Here is a 23,238-nt window from a genome sequence, read left to right as displayed (position 1 = left end):
TATTTCTTCACTCCACTATGAGCAAACCTCTAAAAACGTATCTTTAGTTTAGGACTATTCCTGGCCTACTGCTATTTTGTACTCAAGCAGCAGTTTAATTAGAGCATTACAAAACTCGCCACTCCACAGGGCTGGCTATTGTTTGAAACTTCAGAGCTGGTAACGAATACTTTTAGTTTTGGTACTGATACCAAAACGATACCTTTCTTTGGGGAATAGCAACATACATTTGCATAAAAATATATTTTTTAATTAATCAAAAAAAAAACAACAAACTTTTTCAGAGTTCAGTGTTTAATGTTTGTCTGAACATGAAGCAGGCGTGCAAAACACGATTTAAATCCAGAAACATCTGATCAAAGGTGAACAACTAAAAATGTGACCAGGAACTCGATGCCAACATTTGCTACAGAAACATTGTTTAGTTTAAGAAAAGTATTTATTTCTGATGCCCCGCTGGACTGAACTGAGGGCGAGCCTTCTGCTCATCACTCGGAAGCACTGAGCGCTTGGAAAAGACAGAATGGAACAAAGAGTGGTGCATCTTCCCAGCACTCTCTCAGAGTGTTCTGACAATAGAGTGTTATAAGAAACAGCGTTTTTATAACAGTCATCATGTAAAGGCAGCAACTGTCCCTCAGACACTTCCACTGCTTTTAACAAGGCCCTGATCAACAACACGCACCTGCAGCAAAACCCCGTCTCAGTGCCTCCACAGTGTTTGATGACTATTAAAGGGGGCACTCCAGCAATTTAGTTTTACACATTTTAAAAACATTGGGAGACTTGCAAGACATAGATTCTAAATAGAATGATCCAAGATTGAAACAGCAGAGGCAGAGATATCCTGACTTTTAGTCTCCCAGAACACCCAGAACACACTCCCAGTCCCACACGGATCCTAAGGATCAGTATCTGGGCCGATCCGAGCATATTTTAATGGATCAGTATCAGCTAAAAGAAAGCTGATGAATCTACTTCTTTACGGACCTCTCCTGCGTTTTGTCCACCTCAGCCTGCTACTGCAGCGCTGCTCACCTGGATGACAGCTGGCCTCTGCAGTGCAGCACTTCACTTGCATGCCAGCCAAAGTTAGAGTGTGTGAATGTATTTGTCCACACCGGTACGAGTGGTTCTGAGTTTTGACACCCAGATTGGCAAAATAAATAATTGAGTTTAACTAACTTAACTTAAAAAGCCTAAATGAAACTTGTCTGTTGTCTGGTTAAAGTGCTCCCTGCAGCCGGTGTCTGTGAAATCCTTCGTGATGAGTCCTGAGTATTTCTGGAGTTCCAACAACTCCAACAGTAAGGCGATTCTAGCAGATCGCGCCACGTCAGTTTCTGGAGTCGCATTCTCCCAGTTACTTCCATTCATATCACAACAAGGAACTTCAGGAGCTCCAAGCCCAAATTGAGACAATCCTGATGACAGCATAAGCATAACACAGAGACACATTATACAACTGGTTTCACTCCTACAGTGATCCTGAATGTGCAAAATTGGTGGAGTTCCCCTTTAAAATAAGGTGATGCCTATGTGTGAAAGTTGTCCACATGCAGCGGGGTGAAAAACTGAACCAAAAACTCAAGTATAATTTTTAAAGTTTTACAGTCCCACATACAGTAAATGACCACAATCCATCTGTTAAACGCTGGTCATTGTTGGTGCAGTTCCTCCAGACTGCCAATAGAGGGCAGTAGAAGGCTGCGTTTGTAATGTCTCTTAGCGACACTCATCACAAGTCGATGGTTCCTCTCACTTTAAACTTCTTGGCGGAGCGTTCACTGGCTCGCTGTTCGAACTTGCTTCCATAGATGTGGGAGACGAAGCCGTTGATCTCCACTGCAAACACACTGTTCCTCTTAGGGATCACTGTCACACAGCAAGTGCAGGGTGAGAAAAAACAAATGTGTTAACCTGGTGAGAAGTGACTATTCCAAAACACAGGACTCCTTAACACTGCCATCAAACTCGTGCTTAGAGAGAGACTGTGCAGGACTGGAAGGTTTCACCAGCAAAATACTGATGTGGTTCACAGTTCTTACGTCTAAATGAAAAAGTTGAGTTTTACTAAATTGGTTTAACTTTTTACCATGTGCTTTTACAAACAAATTGTAAAAGAAATGCAAACGTTGTCATTTATTAATAAAGATAGCCCACCCATAACCGGCAGGCCAACCAGAGACCGTATTCTAAATGCCATAACTGCATAGTTTTATGTTAAGAAAATATCGTCAATATCACAGCTTTCTTTTTAATACTTCGATGTTTTGTGTAATAGTGTTAAATATAGTGGTGGGTGAAATCATTATATTTTTCTGATATCATTATATATTATGTTAAATTCGTGTAAAATATAAAACTACAATTAACCAATGCAACGAATAGACCTTTGTCTCAGTAGACATTTTGACTTGTCATATCATACGAGTAAAAGTTCTATAACTAATATTAGTTAGTAATTACAACTGGGTCAGAATCATTAGTTTGGACAACAGATTTTTGTGAAATGCTAACAGGTTATCTGGCTTTGTGTGGCAGAGCCAGACTGAAAGGTGAGTCTCAGTGAGGGAGACACGTCCATCTGTCTAACCTTTCAGTTTGTCTTCTTTGGTGATGATTTTAAAGACATGTTTGAACTCTTGGACTAGAATCCCTGTAGTCCCCACATAGGAAGGGCATTTAGACCGGACCACTGTGAAGAAGAAAAGAAACAAACTATGAGTAGAGTCTGTCGTACCTGCATCTGTGCAGAAACGTATCCAGACGACGGCCTTTCAGCAGTCAGCGTGATCGAGTGACCATCTGGTAAGTGTGTGTATACAACAGCTTCTTGTAGGGTTTAACAATAAAGCACAGGTGATGGCGATACACCATTCAGTACATCACACTGTACACAGCTGACTGTCTTGGCATATCTCAAACTGTGTGATAGCAACTTGATAGTTCTCTCCTTCACAGACATGAACACCTGATTGGACACTCATATCACCTGACCCCATGCTGGTTCTATAATAGCTGTGTTTACATTTTGGTCAATAACTTATAAACCGTATTTGATAGAAAACAGAAAATTCCCTGGAATCCTTGGACACGAGCCATTTTTCCTACACATCCTCCCACCATTCTGAATTAAGTCCAAAATGTTTAGATACCACAGCCTACAAATTTGATTGGATCTTCACCAAAATTCACACATGAAGAGCTTGGACTGAGACGCACAGAAGTTCTACCTTTTTATTATAATACGCCGTTCTGTTTTGCTGCAACTCAGTCGAAGTTGTGACGACCTAGCTAACGTTAGTTACATGACTTGCTGTGTCGTTGTTCGCTCTATATTCTATAGTGTTTTATAGCCACAAAGACCTGAAAACACAAGTTTGCTTGCAGTGGGATTATTTGGATTGATGCTGAATTTTTGCTCTGGATTCCGCCATATTGCCCAGTTGTTAGTGTTGTTGCCTTGGCAATGCGTGTCCATGAATTTGGGGGGCAGAGTGTCTGAAGGAGCACTGAAGGGAAGGGTGTATTTGTTTAACTGCTGAGTTCAAACATCAACAATCTTTTCTCCAGAATGGCTTACTTTAGTCCAGTTTGCTTTGAGCTATCGTAACCAAATTTCGTGCAGGTGTTCACATGCTGGTTCTGAGGTTCGCTGAAAGGTCTGGGGACATTCTGTGTGTGTGTGTGTGATTTATCTATAAATAAATATATTTAGAGTTATTTATATAAATCATAGAGCTTCGTTTTATTGGTCTGTGAAAACAAGAGACACCCAAGTTCAGGGGAAGCCCTGGTAGTGTGGGGGTTTAAGGTAACACTGGACCGCGTTACTGAAAGTCATTGGGATATTAATTTTAGAGAAAACTGATAATCTACCTGTGATGATGGCACCATGGAAGTCTGCCTTCAGAAGCTTCTGCTGCACAAACTGTGGACTGCTGTGAACAAAACCAATGAGACTGAATGCACAGTAAAAGTAAGGAGCGCTTCTGAAACTGCTTCAAATGAGCAATTCATGATGAATGTCAGGCTCTGCGGTTCTCCAAAGCGATTTACCTCGTTGGTTTCAATCCACTGCACAGGTCAATAACGTACTGTCTCCAGAGTTCATGCAGAGGCAGGAAAAGCTTGTATCTACAATAATAAGGATAAAGACAGTGATGCTGGGGAGAGCGACAGGCTACAAAACAACTGGGTGAAGGGGAAACGTAAATATTTTGATGCAGGGGTGTACATCAAGTTCTCCCACATGTCGGGCACAATAACTGTCCCCTCTTCCAGATTCCTGACCAACCTCTGGTGCTCAGGCTTGATCTGGAAAATCTTCATCGCCCTCTTCTGCCGAGCGTTGAGTCCTTTGGCTTTCTTGCTGTTCCTTTTCGACTTGCCCTTCTTGGGCCTGGCGTAGCCCAGTATCACAGCCTTGTGACTCAACATGCTCTTCAGATCATGCCGTGCGTGCTGCTGAATGCTGCTCTTCAGGAACGCCTGGGTGAAGGCCTCCGCCTTCGAGTTGGTTTGAGACTGGAAATGAGACAGACATTTACAAAGGTTTTTTCCTGTAACACACACAGAACATACAGTTTGGCCCAACTTTTGAAATAAACTGTTTAGTAGAGCCTGTCTGATGGGATTTTTTAGAAAAAATCATAGCAGTATATCAGCCAACAATAAACTTTACTATCTAACATAAACACAATTTTTTTTTACTAGACTAAATTATGCTGAATCTGTTGTATCCATGTATTTGCTTAGTTTTTAATCCTGAGTTTAAAAGCCTAACCAGGGATGGGGGATGCAAATTAGCTTCAGCTAGATGCCCTATATGAACGATAACTACAGATCAGAACAAATGCAATAAATATTTTAAACAAAAACTGAGAAAAATGAGGGTTAAAAATATTTTTAGGAATTGATGTTTTGTAGGCGGCATACAGTAAGTTACTGAACAATGTGTTATTGTAGTGCAATTTCAATTAGCCGACATATACAACAATACCGACATCTCTAAGCCACTTACTGGCCGATAATATCAGTCTGCTAACCTCTCACACACATTTGTATGATATCAATAAGGCAGCAATTAACATTTTTTTAATTAATCTGCTTTTTCTAGATTAAGCTATTGATTGTTTGATGTCAGAAAACAGTGAAAAATGCCTGCTATGATTGTGTTAAGAGTCAAATGTCAACCCAATCAAAGCATCAAATCCTCAAATCTGAGAAGGTGGAACCAGCAATTTATTGAAACAATTATCAAATTAGCTGCAGATTCATTTGCTGTGGACTAATCGATTAATGAAGTCATTGTTTCAGCTCTAGATCTCATGTCACGTTCTTTGCTGCAGGAAAGTCTTGGATCATGAGATTACAGATGTGGACACAGTTCAGACTTACACTATACAGCGCATCGTACGGCCGCTGAGAAGGGTCTTACCTCAACACCGAGAGCCTTCACCAGATCACGAGGGATTGTGGCACGAACAAGTGCTTCTGTTGAAAGGACACGAACAAAACTAGTATTACACAAACCCTGATCTGAGCACTGGACCAGAATGCAGAGTGGTCATTAGGCCAATGTCGACCCCAGCAGCCAGCCACAGTGCCACATAAAAAACAAGAACAAATTAACACTGAGATTCTGGCTTTATCAACAACGTCTATCTTTTTGTTACTAGCAATACTACTACAACAATTCTTTTCGTTGTCTATTAGTCCATCTATTCTTTCTTTCTATTAATCTACGAGCCGTGGAGTCTATAAAATGTCTATAAAAAGACAAAACACAAGTTCACAGAGCCCAAGGTGACATCTTCAAAAAGACATTCAGTTTACTATTATATAACAAGGAGAAAGTGCACATTTGAGAAGCAGGAGGCTGACAATGTTTGGCATACTGGCTGGATAAATTACTTATACAACCAATTATTGAAATCGTTAACGTTTAAATATCTGATTGACTAATTGAGCTCTAAAGCCAGTATAATCATACTATAAAATGCCCCCTATTGCTGTCAAATCCAACTTCTGTCATGAGCTAACATTCAGCTGCCAACTGTTGTGGGGATATCTGAAAATAATATATTTTGGGGTCTTGTGACAGTTCGTATTACAATCTGATGCTGCAAATTCAAAACCTCTTCAGGAGAAGTCATTGTTTCTGAGGTGTTTTATGTATTTTGGAACTTTGTTGGCCTGGAAAGCTGTCTTACAAATTTCAGGTTTTCCAGAGAGTTTGAGAACCGTGATAATGAAGCCAAAAAGGCTGCCAAGGGGAAAACTTTCATTTGGACTGTCATCTAACTGGTTGACTTTCAGGGTGGTGTTGGATTTCCATGTTTCAGGGCTATCACTTTACTTACATCGCTGAAACACCACTGCAGGAAAGGCTCCCTTATCAAGCTACCATTCTATTCTGTAGGCAGGTTTTAGGATAAGCCATTGCATGAAAAAAGACCTAAATACCTAAATCAGGACCAACACTAACTTTGAGTGTTTAAGTGGTTGCCAAGCTGGCAACCAGGCATCAGCTTTTGGTTGCTGAAACTGAAAATACGGTTGCCATTTTTAGTTAACTTGTATTTTGAGTAATTACGATACCATATGGTTATACGTCAGCTTAATATTGAAAATGTGACATAATATTTAAAAGCTTTATTACACTAACTGAACAAAATTCTTTGTAGTTTGAGTTTTATCAGATACTTTACAGAAGATACAGATACATTTAACAAATTTGAATCTTAACGTGCCCACCCTCCATTCCTGGTATACAAAATACCGGTAGTGCAGCTGTTGTCATGTTCTACACAGATCCTTCAAAATTCATCCAGCAAGTCACTGGCTGCTTGCTCATCCGTTAACTCCCTTTCAAATTTCGGTTTTCTGGACCTTTGTGCGGATAGAATCAATCTGCACGTTTGTTTGTGATGTTGACGGGTTAGTCGAACTTTTCACCCCACAGTCAAACACTCACCGCGGTCTCAAACAGATGCCTGTGCGCACGCGAGTAAACGCACCAGCGCATGTGCAGCGTTGTCTGGTTCCGGATAATATTTAAATATCACTAATGCAACAAACATTCACATTTTATTTATTTTGGGGTGCATGTTTTGCTGTCCCTATTTTTTTATATGTTAAAAAGTGGTTGCCACTGATGGCAATTTGTTGAAAAATTCCCAAAATGGCAACTGTTACTGTGAGCCCTGACCTAATTTAGGTCAGCCCTGCCCTAAATGTCAAACTGTCAGGCATCAGTACAGATTGGAGATAAACCTTCTGTGCTGGCTGACAACAACGGCCTTCCAGGAATTTCCTGATTTGCACCAGAAAAAAATGTGTTCCTTGTTTTGTTTGTTTTTGAAGACAGGGACTTCCCTGTGACTTCCACCTGTACTGTGATAACCATTCCACAGTCGGAAACTTACATTAGAGAGGTTTAGTTACATGTCGTACATTCTGTGACTCCCGTGGCGTAAAGCAGTTGCTATTTCAGGGAAGTAACAGTGTGAACATTAATGTGAGAGAGGACACAGACACAGAAGAGCTTTCAGCTCCAACAGCTGTCATGGAGTAGACAGACCTGTCTGACTAGCTACTGCATACTGTTCTGTACACAGACTGAGAAGGTACAGAGCCAGGTGCCACCACTCCACTGCTAACAGGAACAAACGTCACAAGGTCTCAGACAACAGAAGACACTGGACTGTGTTCATCTCATTATTAGATTGGATTGGCTTTTGTCAGAGTGTGCATGAAGCCACTCACTGTTTTAACCACACCCTCGACCTTGTTCTGGTATATGGCATTGAAGTTGAACATTTAATAGTCTTTCCACAGTATCTTCTTTATCAGACCATTGTTTAATAACTTTTGAACTGCTATTACTGGACTACACACCATTAGGCAAAAACTCATACTCTACATGTCTATCTGATAGTGCTGTGGCTAAATTCAAGGAAGCGATCCCATCTGCATTTAACTCAATGTTATGTCTCAATATAACTGAGGACTCCTATGCAAATCGCAGCCCCTCCCAAATTGACCATCTAGTTGATAGTGCTGCAGACTCACTGCGAACGACACTCGATTCTATCGCTCCTCTAAAAAAAGAAGATAATAAAACAAAGAAGGTTAGCTCCATGGTATAACCCCCAAACCCGCAAATTAAAGCAAACATCACGAAAACTTGAAAGGAAATGGCGCTCAAACAACCTGGAAGAATCTCGTGATGATGTGATTTTTTTCGTTTGATATTTTTAATACATTTGCAAAGATTTCAAACAAACTTCTTTCACATTGTCATTATGGGGTATTGTTTGTAGGATTTTGAGGAACCACTTGGGTAAATCCCATCACATGCGTCAAGAAAACATGTGGGGAGTTAAGAGTCTGCCTTGAGCCCAAAACCCTGAATGAGAATATAAAAACACTACTAAATCCCAAAAAGAGAAGAAATAACCAGTGAAGTGGCAGGTGCGAAGCATTTCAGCAAACCGGATGATTCGCGGGGGGTTTGGCAGCTGAAACTAGACCCAGAAAGCAGTAAGTACTGCACCTCCCAAACTGTTACTTCAAGCTCCCATTTGGCATCATCTTAGCACCAGAGATCTTCCACAGGGTGATGGAGTCCATAATAGAGGGTCTGGAAGGCACCAGGGTGTATATTGATTACTTGGTGGTCTGGGGGTCCACACATCAACATCATGATGAAAGACTGGAAAAACTCCTACAGAGAGTCCAAGAGAGTGGACTGAATCTGAGCAGAAAGAAATGCTAATTCGGCGTCATAGAAATAACCTTCTTGGGAGGTGAGCTCTCAGGAGAGGGGGTAGAACCGGATCATTCAAAAGTGTCCCACAAGTCCAGCGAGCCATGGGAATGACAAATTCATTCCTAATCTCTCCTCCAACACAGCATGAAAAGTCCCATTCAGCTTTTTTACATTCTAACTACTGAGCCAGTCCTCGTGTTTTTTGATCCCTCAAAAACAACAATGATCTCCAGCGACGCCTAAAATGACGGTATGGAAGCTGTACTGCTCCAAGCTGAGGGAGACAAATGGCAGCAGCTGGCAAACGGGTCAGGATCTATGACAGACACTAAAAACGCTATGCTCAAATAGAAAGAGAGACTTTGGGCTTAGTGTATGAATGTGGAAAGTTTCACAGTTGTGTCTTTGGTTTGCAGACCTTTACAGCTGATTTCAATCATAAAGAACCTTAACGACATGCCCCCTAGAATTCAGCATCTGATGATGAAACTACAGCAATATGATTGAGTTCATCTACACACCAGGAAAATACATAGTGCTGGCAGATGCTTTGTCTAGGGCACCAGCACCTAGCACTGACACGATGGTCAGCTCGACAACCGACGATGTTGAAATACATGCCAACATGGTGACTGCAACGCTCCCGCGCCTGATGTCATGTTACAGCAAATAGGATCCGAGTGTGCTGAGACAAAACAGAATTGTCACCCAGCACTCCATGAGGGAGAATGAGAAAATAATAGGGAAATGTTACAAATGTCTCAGACACTACTATAAACAAACAAAAGAGCCAGCTAATTGCAGACATACCAACTAAACCATGGCAAAAGGCGGGTATCGATCTATTCCATCGGAATGACAAGGCCTATCTTTTGGTAACAGATTTTACTCAGACGACCCTGAGGTAGCACACCTCCCCAGTTCATCAGCACATTCTGTCATCACACATATGGAAGGCTTTTTCGCCAGACACAGAATCTCACAATGCGTGGCCAGTGACAACGGTCCAACTAAACCAATACGGCTGTGGGGAGTTCAGGGAGTTTGCCAAGCAGTATGAATTTCAACACATTACCTCTAGCCCACTCTATCCACAGGCTAATGGACAGGCTGAAAAAGGAGTCCAAATTCTGAAAAGACTGTTGAAAAATGCAAGTGACAATAGCACTGACCCATATCTGGCTTTGCTAAGCTACAGGACGGCATCTCTGGAGCGTGGGGCAGCCCCTGCTGGGCCTGCACCGCACTCCCACACATCCCACAGTCCCAACAACAACAAAGAGCCGACTGATGAGAGGATAAAACTCAAGCTCAAACTGAAAATGATCTATGACTCTCTTCAGGAAAAGGACCACAAAGGCAACTGTCCTAAGAGAAATAGGTCCCAGGTCAGTCACTGTAAAGAGAATGGACAACTGCTTAGGAGAAACAGAAAGAGTCTGCTGAAGACTCGGGAGGACTTTGAGGAACATGCTCAGGAGACAGAGTCTGAAAAGCGAGTCGGTGTGACACCAGACTTGTGCCACGCTAACCCAAAAACTGAGACACCAGCTTTGACAAGGTCCACAGACCTAGGGAACCACCTGAGAGACCCACAGGACAAGGGCGAGCTGCTGAACTGAGGTTAGAAGTCAAACAAACAAAAAACGGATGTTGACATTTATGTTATATGTTATATTTGGAACAAACATTTATGCTTTAGAAGAAATCAGATTAAGAAAAAAATAAGTGGGGGGTTTGATTTTATGTTTAACGGCTGTGTTAAAAACTGGATATTTGAGACTGAGTACTCACTCAGTGTATTCTGAAGAGAAAGAAAGGTTGAAATATATTTTCGTCACACTGTATTGAAACACTTTGAATGTTAAGAATATTTCCATTTGAACACGTGAAATTCTGTAGGAGACATGGTTGTGGACATGTTTCCTTGTCCTGGCCGGTCTAGGAAAGGGGATGCAGTGACAGGTGTTGACAGGTGTATACAGGAAGTACAGGGACGGCTTGGTGTACAATAAAGCAGCTAGAAGCTGCTTCTTTGGTAGAAACGAGTTCCAGTGACAACGTTTTCTGTAGATTAGATCCAAAGAGTGGCTGGAAAGAGATGGAGCTGTTAAAACGCTTTAAATGTCTTTTGCCTCAAAAAACAAAAACTACCTGTATGGCTAGATAGGCTACTATTAGATAAACTGACCCTTGAGGTTAATATAGCTAAATGGCCGCTGTGAAAAAGGGTTAACTTATCTGGGATCTACGCTGGCATCACCAGTTAGCAACTGCTAACAGCAATGAGCATCAGGAGTCTGCTGCCTGACACCAATGAAAAGACAAGCTAACTAAGGTGAATAGACCTTTGTACTCACAACAGCATCCCCACACACATATTTGAAAGAACAGGGCCCGACCTGCGCCTTTTAGAAACGGTTACCAGACTGGCAGGCGGTAGGAATAGACAGAGGGGGCTGTACCGTTGGATTGTACACGAGGTCGGAGTGTTAGTGTCAGTGAAACTAGCATCAACACTCGTGAACTTGTCCTTTCAACCGTAGCTTTACTTCCCTCTTCGAAAATTAAACTCACCGTCCATTCTCACGTTTGCGCGGACTTCCCGGAGAAAACGGAACTAAATTCAGCAACTTCTCTGGCCCCGGGAAACCAGACAGACAGCTCAACGCGTGTTGGGAATCACGGATTATACATCTATGCTTTGGAATGCAACACAAACTCACTTCCTGTCTTTTCTTCTTCTTCTCCTCCTCCTGAAGAGTTTCCGGTAGAATGTCCGCTGCGAGGCGTGATGTGCCCTCTATCGTCAATACCAGTAAAGACACTAATAATTACACTCCGACACAGTGGTCACTCTTTTCAAAAGAAAACAATGTATTCAAATAAAAAATAATATATTTTAATTTTATTTTTCTTTTTGTTTGTTCAAGCTGTGGCCTACCTCTGCTATCATTCTCACCTCCTTCATACTTTTTATTCTACCTTCTCTTTAACATGCGCTGTTTGGGTGAAGTGTTTCTATAACTTACAATGAATATTGTAATTTATGCTCCATGTTACTTGATGTTACATAATCAATTTAGCAGATGCAACCACTAAGTTTCTGCACAAGGATCAGTGAGACAAAACAAGTGCAGTAGCTTATGTAAACTACTGTACACCATGTAGAGGAACCTAAAAAGGTCACCTTGCACAAGTTCCTGTCCAACCACATGATTTCATTCATATCTTTGTTACTTGTTGGTAGTTACTGTAGTGGGATATTTAGAATGAATGGTACTTGTTTTTAGCCATAAAAAAGATAAAAATAGCATTCATTAATTAATATAGTACATGTTGGAGAAGGCTCACACATTCTTTTGAAGGGCAGCCCAAGAAAGTGTCTTAAAGCATGACACTGTGTCCCAAATTCAGGTTCCACCTCAACACTCCACATTAAAGATGGAATACATTACAAAAGGACAACTAGGCTGCCCCATTCCAAAGGTTGCTCCAAATCTGGGAAGAAATGCAGCCTTCATTTTCCTGATCATGGAGGACAGGTGCTTTGGAGAAAGACACTTAAACCATGTGTTTGATAATACGTTTTAATAATACAATTACAGCTTGCATAAGTTATCAAATTAAGTTAGTTATTTATTGCTCCAACTTTACATGACAAGAGGCTGTTTAATATAAATGAGTAGACTGACAAAACAGTCCCAACTCCAGGTCCACGTACTGGCTTTTTCTCAATGATATCACAGCCTCCGACAGCGGATGGAGGTTGTTTTGTCGTCATGGAGAGGGATCTGTTGACATGCCAGCTCAGTCACTGTTGATTTCATCCACAGCACTTTTAGTCCCTGTTGGTTTATGAAAGTTCATTCTTGATACAAGAAAGCTCCAGAAACAGCTAGTAAAAGGATCTTGAGTTGGGACTGTTTTGTCAAACTACTATTTCCAAGGCCAAAAATGAACATTAATGCTTCAGTACAGTGCCCCACTTTGGACAATTGTATACAAAATTTAAGTTATCTTTATAAACAAGTATTAATATTGCAGATAGTAATAAAAAATGAAAAAATGAAAAGTTCAATGTAATTTTAATAAAAAAACATTAAAACATGAGCTACGCATTTCCTTTCACCATACATTATTAAACTGCCAGCTTTTGGACACAAGGCTCTGCCACTAGAACAAGATAAGCTTTGTTATATTTTCTTGACTCTTCCTTGATGAGTATCATCAATTCTTCTCTTCCCTGTCACAAATCTGTCCAACTTGTACTGAACATCTGAATCTTGGTAGACTATAGAACTTTTGTTTGTTTCGTCATTCAACTTTAATTCCTCACCACATTTTTTCCCCTGACATCCATGCCCCTCCTGCAGTAACTCCACGACCCCCAGAGGTGGCCTGCCCCACAAACCACTACTCTAGTAGATGATTGTACATTCTTGGATGTTGTAATAACGTCATACTTATGTAGTCACAATTGTGGTTATATGCTTAATCAGTTCTAAAGTGATGCCGAATGGCTTTCAGTCAGTTGCTATATTAGCATAGTAGTATGGCATAGAGAGAGATTCTGTGAGAATAGCTGCACCAAAAGATGAGCTCCTGAATACAACTCAAACTTGGACCTAATGAAGTGGGACATTTTGCAAAATGACCTTCAAATAATCTTCAGAAAGGACTCTTAAGAAGAGGTAACTGCATTAATCAACAAGAACAGAAGAGGAAATATCGTCTTCGGATATTTATTCAAAACAACTTGTTAACTGTCAAGCTAGCTAGCAACTGTTAACTGCTACCTACTACTATTACCGACATTCCAAAGGAGAAACTGCACTAAAGAAGCTAACAGAAGAATCACTTGATAAAGACTAGAAGAAAAATTAAAGGATTCTTGTTGGTAGCATTAATATATCTGGTAAACTGTGCATAGTTCAGTTTTTTGCCAGTTTTTGTAGGCTAGAAAAGCTTGAAAAGTAAATTGTTAGCCAAGCTCCCCTTGGAGAAAACAAGTTGATGCCATGGAAACCGATCTGAAGGCAGCACAGCACAGCTCTCAGAGTAGAGAGCAACTAGATTAAGTACCCTGCTAAATGTAAGAGTGGAACAGCCAGGGAGAAACACAAGGAGAAGACAGAGGTCCTCTTCACTGACTATGCCCAACAAAAGAAAGAACAACCTCATATTCTTCACTGATTTCATCTACATCTGGAAAGATACTCTGTGCAGCAGAGCATATGTATCCAGTGAGGGCATCGGCTCAGGAGAAAGATTAAAGATCTGTAAAGATGAACACCTTGACAAGGACGACCCTCTGCTTACCATCACATACTACACCAAAGGAAATGTCATGGTCCAAGGGAATGAAGTACACCTGGAGTCCTTTCAAGAGGCATTTCCCCTGTTGAAAGCTGAGGTGGACACCAAGAGGATCAAGGTCCCCTCTGACAGTGAAGATGATGAGAGCCCTGTAGGGAACCCCACCACTTTGTCAATCTCTGCTCCTCCCACACCTGCCAGTGCAACCAACTAGCTGAATATGGCCCTGCTGGAGCTGGACTTTGCTGAATTCAAAGAGCTGACCCAAGCCAGGCTGTCTGATCACCCAGACAACACTCTGCAGCAACTTAAAGAGAGCCAACCAGGCCTCAGAGAAAGTCTAGAGGCACTCAAACAAGAGAACAGTGTACTCCATGTTAGCCAAAGTAAAGGAGGATGCTGAGAATAGACAAAGGAGCTTCACCAGGCAAGTCCAACACCTGACAAACCAACTCTCATCAGTCCCCACAATGATAAGTACTGAGACACAAACTCTCCTTGCCAGTGTTCCAAACCCCTGCCATGTCTCTGTCCCTCCCTCTCTGCTCTGCACTCAGCCCAACAACACCCTGGCACCTGCTGATACATCCACACAGCCAGCTGCCAACACCCAGCTCTGCCCATCCCAGCTTCCCTCCACTCAGCCTGAAGGGGAAGCCCCACAAGTAGTCCTCATGGCTGACTCTAATGGGAAATTCCTGGACACAAACAAGCTTTTTCCTGGTAAGAAAGTGTTATCTAAAGGCTGCAGCACCACAGGCTAGGCAATGAAGCTTTTGAAAAAGGAGACCCTCAAGAGCCCTCAATGCCTGGTGATCTACACAGGAACAAGTGATCTACACAGCCTTTGTAAAGACACTGCTGAGGCAATGAGGAAGATGGCGGAGCAGGCCAGTAAGGAGTTCCCTGACATCCGCATTGTGGTCTCCACCCTGCTGCCTAGGACAGACACCCCTCCTCATGTCATCCAAGACATTAATATGGAGATCAGAAGAGGATGTGCCACATTACCTAAGATCCACCTGGCCCTCCACCCAACCATTGGCACCTTGGACCTCTATGATGGACTCCATCTACACAGAGAGCGGGTGAAGATATTTGCAAAGACCCTCAAAGACACAGCCCTGTATGATATGAATAAATATGAAGAAAACGAATGTCATGATTTTTCAAAAATGCCCCAGATGCCAGGAGAACAAATACCAGCTTACCATAAATAATCATATCATTGAACACAGTATGAGTTATACCTACCTTGGTATAACATAACAGCATCAGGGAGTTTCAACATCGCAGTGAATGCACTAAAAGAAAAAAGCTCTAAATGCAATTAAGACAACATTTTATAATTTCCAAATTAAAATTAAAATCTGTTTTACAATATTCATGTGTCATCCAGCCCATTGTGCTGTATGGTAGTGAAGTATAGGGTCCACTCAGTCATCAGAGCTATACCTGTTGGGACAAACATCCAACAGAATCTTTACATGCAGAATTCTGCACATACATTTTATATGTACACAGAAAAACACCAACAAAAAGAGAGCGCTCACATTTTTTAATCACCTTAAATCCAGCCCCCGAGACACCCTCCATCCCAAAGCCCTCCAAACCCAAGAACTGAGCCCAGAAAAGAGTCCCCTATATCAGTTGGTGCTGAGACTAACTCAGGCACACTCTGATCAGTCTCACAACAACACTGCTTTCCAAACACCAATCAGAGGAAACCAAATTATAACGCAAAGAAACATATTTGGAACATTGGAAAGAAGAAGCTAAAAGCCAGAGCAGATCAGAATGTTATCTGACCCTAAAAAGAGATGATGAATCAGCAGAATATCTCTCTGCTGTCAGAGACAGAAAGCAGAGACAGATCCTGACCAAGTACAGGCTCAGTGACCACAAACTGGCATCGAAACAGGAAGACACAAACAATCCTGGCAACCAAAAGAAAACAGAATATGTGCTCACTGATCGACAGGTGAGGTTGAGACAGAGATGTACTTCCTCCTACAATGTACAACATTCATTAAAATAAGGAACGTTTACTTTAACAAGTTCAGCTCTGTAATCTCAGATTTCAAAGAGCTAAATGAGCTCTCAAAATTAAAAATACTCAGAGGAGAAGGAGACAGGGCAGATTCTGCTGTCCAGTATGAAAGTTTAAATTCAGAAGTTTGGACTTATCGTCCTGTTTATTGTTTCCTCATTAAGTGTTTACAGTTAGGTGAACCCAGGACCCTCGGTTACAATCCCATATCCTATTCTATGCATCTTAAAGAAAAATGGGACTATACTATTCAAAAACACTTCATTAAAAACATTGCATACATCTATATAAGAAAACTTACACTATACTACACTATACTATACTGCACTCTCTGTTCCCCACCCACATGCCCACAGACAGGTGGAGAGAAGGCTGTGTGGCTCTGGTCTGTTTGGTGCAACCATAGATTGTATGTATAGATGGACGACATGACAGCTACCCAAAAGTGAAGCCAAAACATCTCGATCGCCTCCTGGTGGCTGGCTGCAGTATAGGTCATAAACCACGCCCCCTCCACGTTAGCGGACGGGACATGGGCCAAACTAAAAAAATCACGTCAAATAACATTTTAGGTAGTTCTTATCACGCTGATGTACTGTATGTTAAAGTGTTCATTTTTCTGATAAGTTTGGTTGTAATTAGTTATTTGATGCTATAAAAAGGGGGTTACACGTCATGACAGAACCCTACTACGCATGCTCAAAGCCCATTGGCTCACAGAACTAGGGTCCTCATGCCATCTATGATCCTTTGTCAGTTTGATAATCTAATCAAAGAAACGTTTTCTTACGGTGGCGTTTCAAAAATGAGCAGTGGTGAAAGTTACTATATTGATGTTATGATCAAAGAGTTGATAAGCCATAAGCAGACAGCGTTAGTTAGTTGAAAAGTTTTCTGTACAAAACAAACGATGGATGGAGTGTGAGTTGTCTGTGATCTCAGTTTTTACATGTTAACGGCGAGTCCTCCGTGCACGCCCAAGTTAGTCACGGAGTTCCACAAGGTTCTGTGCTTGGACCGATTCTATTCAACTTATATATGCTTCCTCTAGGCAATATTATTAGGAAACACTCCATAAACTTTCATTGTTATGCGGATGATACCCAATTATATCTATCGATCGAGCCAGATGAAACTAACCAGTTAGCTAAACCTCAAGCATGCCTTAAGGACATAAAGACCTGGATGACCTGCAATTTTCTGATGTTAAACTCTGACACAACTAAAGTTATTGTACTTGGTCCCAAACACCTCCGAGACACATTATCTAAAGATAGAGTTACTCTAGATGGCATTTCCCTGGCCTCCAGCAGCACAGTAAGAAACCTCTGAGTTATCTTTGATCAGGATTTATCCTTTAACTCCCACATGAAACAAACTTCAAGGACTGCCTTCTTTCACCTACGTAACATTGCAAAAACCAGGCACATCCTGTCTCAAAATGATGCTGAAAAACTAGTGCATGCATTTGTTACTTCTAGGTTGGACTATTGCAATTCCTTATTATCCGGCTGCCCGAATAAGTCCCTTAAGACTCTCCAGTTGATCCAGAATGCTGCGGCACGTGTACTGACAAAAACTAGGAAAAGAGATCATGTCTCTCCAATATTAGCTTCTCTGCACTGGCTCCTTGTAAAATTTAGAATAGAATTTAAAATCCTTCTCCTCACCTACAAAGCTCTTAATGGTCTGACACCATCATATCTTAAAGATTTCATAATACCATATTATCCAACTAGAACATTGCGCTCCAAGGATGCAGGGTTACTTGTGGTTCCTAGAGTCTCCAAAAGTAGAATGGGAGCCAGAGCCTTCAGTTATCAAGCTCCTGTGGAATCAGGTCCCAGTTTGGGTTCGGGGGGCAGACACCATCTCCACATTTAAGTGTATGCTAAAGACTTTCCTCTTTGATAAAGCTTATAGTTAGGGCTGGCTTGGGTGAGTCCTGAACCATCCCTTAGTTATGCTCCTGTAGGCCTAGACTACCGGGAGACTTCCCATGATGCACCTCTTTCCTCTCTCCTCCTCTCCCTCTCCATCTGTATGCATTTTTATCCCATTACTGCATGTTAGTACCTCGGCATCTTCTCTCTCCTGTAGTTTTGTGCTTTCTTGTTTCTCTCCTCTCTCCTTCTTTTTCTACATGTTCTTTGCATTGTGCCCCCTCTCAAAACACCTCTCTCTCTCTCTTCCTCAAAACCTAACACGGCAGCAGCGGATGGCCGCCCACCCTGAGTCTGGTTCTGTCCAAGGTTTCTGCCTCTTAAAGGAAGTTTTTCCTGGCCACTGTCACCAAGTGCTTGCTCATGGTGGGATTTGTTGGGTCTCTGTAAATAATATTATAAAGAGTACGATCTAGACCTGCTCTATAGGAAAAGCGCAATGAGATAACTTCTGTTATGAATTGGCGCTATATAAATAAAATTGAATTGAAAGTCACGTGATGGTAGGTTTAGGCAACAAAACATGACTAGTAGCGTAACTTAAAACGCCCTGGGAATGAAAACGGGCTGTTTGACGACACCTGAAGTGCCTCGACGTCCTCCCGGATCGATATTCTTCATATGTTACAATCTATTCATAACTTTGTCATCATGATTGTCCAAACTGTCATTTTATTATGTTGGTCTATTCTGTACACACGACATCTATTGCATGTCTGTCTGTCCTGGGAGAGGGATCCTTTGTTGCTCTTCCGGAGGTTTGTTAAAAAGGTTTTTAGGGGAGTTTTTCCTCATCAGAATCAACGGTCTAAGGACAGAAGGCGTTTATGCTGTACAGATTGTGAAGCACCTTGAGGCAGATTTGTGATTTGTTATATCGGGCTATATAAATATAATTGACTTGACGGAAAAAGAGGTAATGTGGTAAGATTGAGGGTATGGCCGCACATAACAGTTAACTGGCTAATTTAAAACTGAAAGGAAGGTGATACGGAAGTGAAGTGCTTCACTTAATAAAAAAAAAATCAATAAAATCACAAAATAAGTCTTTGAATTTTTGCAAAATATTTATTTAAAATCTATGTTTGGATCATTTTTTACAAACAGTTCACAAAATGCAGACTGAAATACAAGCTGTATCTCAAGTTAATTCAAATATCAGAAAATTGCATTCCAACTTTCCTATACATTCAAACTTCTATCAATAAAAATCTTTTCCCAGTTTTTTCTACAAATAAAATGCATTTGAACTGTATTTATATAATACCAAGGCACACTTTCTAGAAAAAATCTCAGTTCAAATAACACAAGGAGTCAGTCACAAGGAGTGAGCTTCTCCATTTTTACTCTTTTAGTAAAAAACGATCTGAATACACTGGCTTTATGGCAGATACCACTGCAGAAGACAGAACGTGTTCATATTTACTGAGCCTTTGATACCTCATCTTGTAGATGATGGTAATCCAGCATGCAGCCTCCAGCCTCACCAGTACCACAAATACTCCCAGAATAAAGTCACCTTTCACACACGCACGTCACTCCCGAAATGTTCTGGAAATTCGACATATTGGTGTCTCAAGTGTGAATATAAAGCAGTCATATTAACAGATACATGAGGCTGCGTGTTCTCAGACATAGAATATACAGGCAGTATACACATACATCTTCAAAAACACTTTATAAATGAAACACTAAACTTATGAAGAAGCTTTTGTTTTTGGTTCCAATTGTTAGCAGGCTGTCTCGAAAACCTGTAATCAGATTCCAATGAAATGTGTGTGTGTGTGTGTGTGTGTGTGTGTGTGTGTGTGTGTGTGTGTGGGTGGGTGATTAGGCCACAGGCCAATACGGAACAAGTCGCTGGTTTCTGGTGTGGAGCCCGGGAAAAAGTAAATCTCATCATCATGAGATAGGAACATTTTGAACATTTCCTTATGAACTGCTGCACTTACATGGATAGAAAATAATCTGGCACATGTATCTGATGATCGTGTTTCGCAATGTGCAGTAATGTGAGAGTATGGAAGATGCACTCTAGGTGCTTTCATTTAAAGGCGTGCTTCCTGGTTCCTGGTTCCTGTTTTTCCTTGCAGTGTGGGGAACACACTCAACAAACATTCTCCCCAGAAACTCCCTCACATAGTTAAGTTTCACACATTCTACACGCAAAAGTCCCAATACAAATGTAGGATAACAACCCAGCAAAACATTTAGCTACGGTATCTATGGGTGAGCAAAGCAGGTATTAATTAAATACCACCCAAACTTATCTTTGACATATTGGGCATTTTTTGCTGAAGTGTTCTGGCCACTGTTAGATGTTAGAAATGTGTTGCCTGTTTTGTATGTCATAGCTAACTGATGAAAGTGAACAGCAGGGGGGTTTAGTGAGGCAGGCTGATGGTTGGCAAACAAGCCACAGAGCCAAACATCCATTCACTGCAAGACACTTTTTAAATCCTCCATTTGAGGTACTTTCAGGCAGCAAGTTGCTACCACTGCACCTGCTGCCCATCAACGTTTGCGTTCTGTATTTTGAGTCCTATTAACCTGTACCATACGCTACAGGCTGCTGCTGTTCACCTACCCTAATCTAATCATGTTGCTTACTAGAACAAGTTGTAGCTTCAAGCAGAGGGAATGGCAGCAACATGACACACGTAATATAACAAGTTCAGCTAACTAATATCAAAAACTGAAAGAAAGACGCTTTGTCATGTGTAAAAAGAGACAAATCACGTGCCACATAGGAGGTCACATTGGAGAAAAGTTGCAGGTTCCCTGTCTGAAAGGGGCTTAAATCACTTTCTTTTAAACTTCCATATTGTTTTTTATGGTTTTAGTGCTGGAACAACTGCATCCAGGTAAAGACAAAATCTGCTAATTCTTTGTAAACACGCACAATAAAGGTTTTTCTCTTTTTACAGCAGCAGTTCTCATACTGTCTTTGCTAAGTGTGATGAGACAATATACTTGGATTTTTATGGTTGGACAACTGCGATGCAAAACCAAAATTTCAAAGAATATAACCTCCTGAATTTTAGTGGTTTAACCGATAAGGGAGGCTCTTCCACACACTTCGTACTGATGTTGATTCCGTTGTTTTTGTGCCACAGCTTGGTAAACCAAAAATATAATAGTTACGCAGCGTCAAACTGACGCTTTCACTGTCAGAGTTACGTTTCAGGGTTGACAGAGACATATTCTCAGTAGAGCACTTCCTGCTTGTGACTGTCGACAGACAGATGTGTTGAGCAGCTGCTCAGCTGGTCGGAGCTCACATGAGGAAAGGCTGATTTGTGAAAGATATGATCGGCGGTGTCGCTGCATCCGGAAACATCCCGCCCGATCGGTGCTGCGCACGTGGAGCTCTCAGCAGCGATGAGCAGGAAGCGAGACGGCTCACCCGTTAGCTCCTTCCATACACTTTATATGCAGGTTACATTTATTTGTCATTCATCAGATGTCACTCGGAGGTAGCTGCTGGGCCGGATGTGGCCCGCGGGCCGCCAGTTGAATAGGCCTGCTGTATAGTATTTCAGTATGGAACTGGCACACAACTTGTGGTTCTTTAGCTCCACCCACTCATGTTCAACTCAACCAATGGCATGTCTGCCTCCAAAGAGCCTTTGTACAACAGACACTACAGTGGTTTTACTCATGAATAACATGACAAATAATAAGAACGGTACTTCTTACTGCTTCAGTAGTAGCAATTACAGATTACAATAATACAAATGAAAATAAACTAGTAGTAGAATGCTTAAATTTTCCTCTCAGTGCTTCTACCACACACGCAGTAGACTCATTTAGTAGCAGTCTCTTGACTTGTTACTGCAGCTAAGTTCTGGAGCTGTGTGTCTGTGTGTGTGTCATCAGTGTAGGTGTAAGTGGGGGTGTTGATGTAGTTGGCAAAGTAGTTCCTCTTCAGTCGGCTCCTGGATCTGCTCTCTGCACAGACAGAGGGACACATCATGGAGAAAAGAGGAATGAGTTAGCCGTGGCTTGAGAGCTAGATTTTTGAGTTCGACGAGCGTCAACCTACTTGAACATGAGCTGAACAGAAGTTTCATATCTGATCCTCTCCACATCTATAACAGAGCAGCTGTGACTGCGGTCCCACTTATAGATGAAGTTCTGTTAGGAAATAAGGAACAAAGAGTATTTGTGTTATTAGCATGTTTAATATGTAGTTCATATTAAAAGATAAGGATTTTTCTTCAACAAGTTACACAAACCAACAATCCTTTCCCTGTCTGTGACACTGAACATGTGAATCTTTAAAAACACCTCACAAATATATAGTTTCATTTTTAATTTCCTAAAATTACAATAACATTATAATTATTAGTTTTTAATCAAACTTAACTCAAACAGGAGGAAACAGTGCATCTGTCGGGGACTATTTCCAGCAGCGGATGAATCCACATGCGGTGCTGTAGTGAGTGTTTGGGGCAGCAGGACGGTGTGTGTGGGGCTGAGGCAGAATAAACTACAGTGTGTGTGTTCATGGTGATGAAGGAACATGTCACCCGGTGCAACAGAGCGGCTCGCTGTGTGTTTTAACAGTTCCTGGACAGCAGTGAGCTCTGCGGCTCAGAGGAGGAACCTCCATCAGGCTGTGGTGTTTTAACCTGCCAATATTTCAGCCAGCTTGTGACAGGAGATAAATATTCCTTCCCAATGAAAGCAAGAACAACTCTGATGTAGTGACTTCTTTGTTTCTGAATGTTGAATTTATGCATTTAATGGTTGAATTTTCTGGTTCATCCTGGATGAAAGAGCCTCTAACCCTGAACGAATTTCATCCAGCCGGACAACAATACAACGCTTTCTCGTTAGTTGTTGCATGAACTGTCAAAGTCAGAGCAACGATCTGTGCACTACACTGTCCGTGGCAGCTTCAAACCTCATGTCAGTCAAGATATGAAGGTAAGGATGAAAGAAAAGTTAATGGAACCGTAATGTCAAAGAAAGGCTTTCACTACAAAGAAAAATGTGATGCGTCTAACATCGTGCGTGTGGTTTATCGATGTGTTAACAGTTTTTAATTTTATCGGCCATGGAGCAAAAGCAGCACATCAGTGTCGCAGCAGCGGGCTCAGTCCTCCATCAGTGTCTACATTGGATGTGTTCGGCCGCAGTAC

The 23,238-nt window shown here is 41.5% G+C and overlaps 2 protein-coding genes across 7 annotated transcripts in view; both read right to left on the bottom strand.

The window, feature by feature from the left end:
• Window positions 1-276: 276 nt before the first annotated feature.
• pop4 (POP4 homolog, ribonuclease P/MRP subunit) lies at window positions 277-11,499 on the bottom strand. 4 transcript variants are annotated; one of them, XM_044197384.1, is made up of 7 exons: window positions 11,357-11,499; window positions 5,444-5,499; window positions 4,301-4,530; window positions 4,063-4,140; window positions 3,883-3,944; window positions 2,597-2,698; window positions 277-1,875 (listed from the first exon to the last, which is right to left on the bottom strand). In XM_044197384.1, the coding sequence occupies exons 1-7, from the start codon at window positions 11,361-11,363 to the stop codon at window positions 1,739-1,741; spliced, it is 672 nt and encodes a 223-aa protein (XP_044053319.1). In that variant the 5' UTR covers window positions 11,364-11,499; the 3' UTR covers window positions 277-1,738. The 4 variants fall into 4 exon arrangements, with proteins under 4 accessions (XP_044053319.1, XP_044053328.1, XP_044053336.1 ...); XM_044197393.1 differs by having other exon boundaries at window positions 3,883-3,941; XM_044197401.1 differs by lacking the exon at window positions 2,597-2,698.
• Window positions 11,500-19,139: 7,640 nt separating this feature from the next.
• Window positions 19,140-23,238, bottom strand: part of tpcn2 (two pore segment channel 2) — a 39,926-nt gene continuing 35,827 nt past the window's right edge. For all 3 annotated transcript variants that reach the window (XM_044190259.1, XM_044190241.1, XM_044190249.1), the window contains 2 exons: window positions 22,137-22,228; window positions 19,140-22,042 (listed from right to left, as the gene is read on the bottom strand). In XM_044190259.1, the coding sequence (XP_044046194.1) occupies window positions 21,967-22,042; window positions 22,137-22,228 (168 nt within the window). In that variant the 3' untranslated portion in view covers window positions 19,140-21,966. The remainder of the gene's footprint in view (window positions 22,043-22,136; window positions 22,229-23,238) is intronic.

This window comes from Siniperca chuatsi, linkage group LG1 (assembly GCF_020085105.1).
Source record: "Siniperca chuatsi isolate FFG_IHB_CAS linkage group LG1, ASM2008510v1, whole genome shotgun sequence".
NCBI classification, from domain to species: domain Eukaryota; kingdom Metazoa; phylum Chordata; class Actinopteri; order Centrarchiformes; family Sinipercidae; genus Siniperca; species Siniperca chuatsi.
The sequence above is the reverse complement of the archived record's forward strand: the minus strand, read 5'-3'. Positions and strand labels throughout refer to the sequence as shown.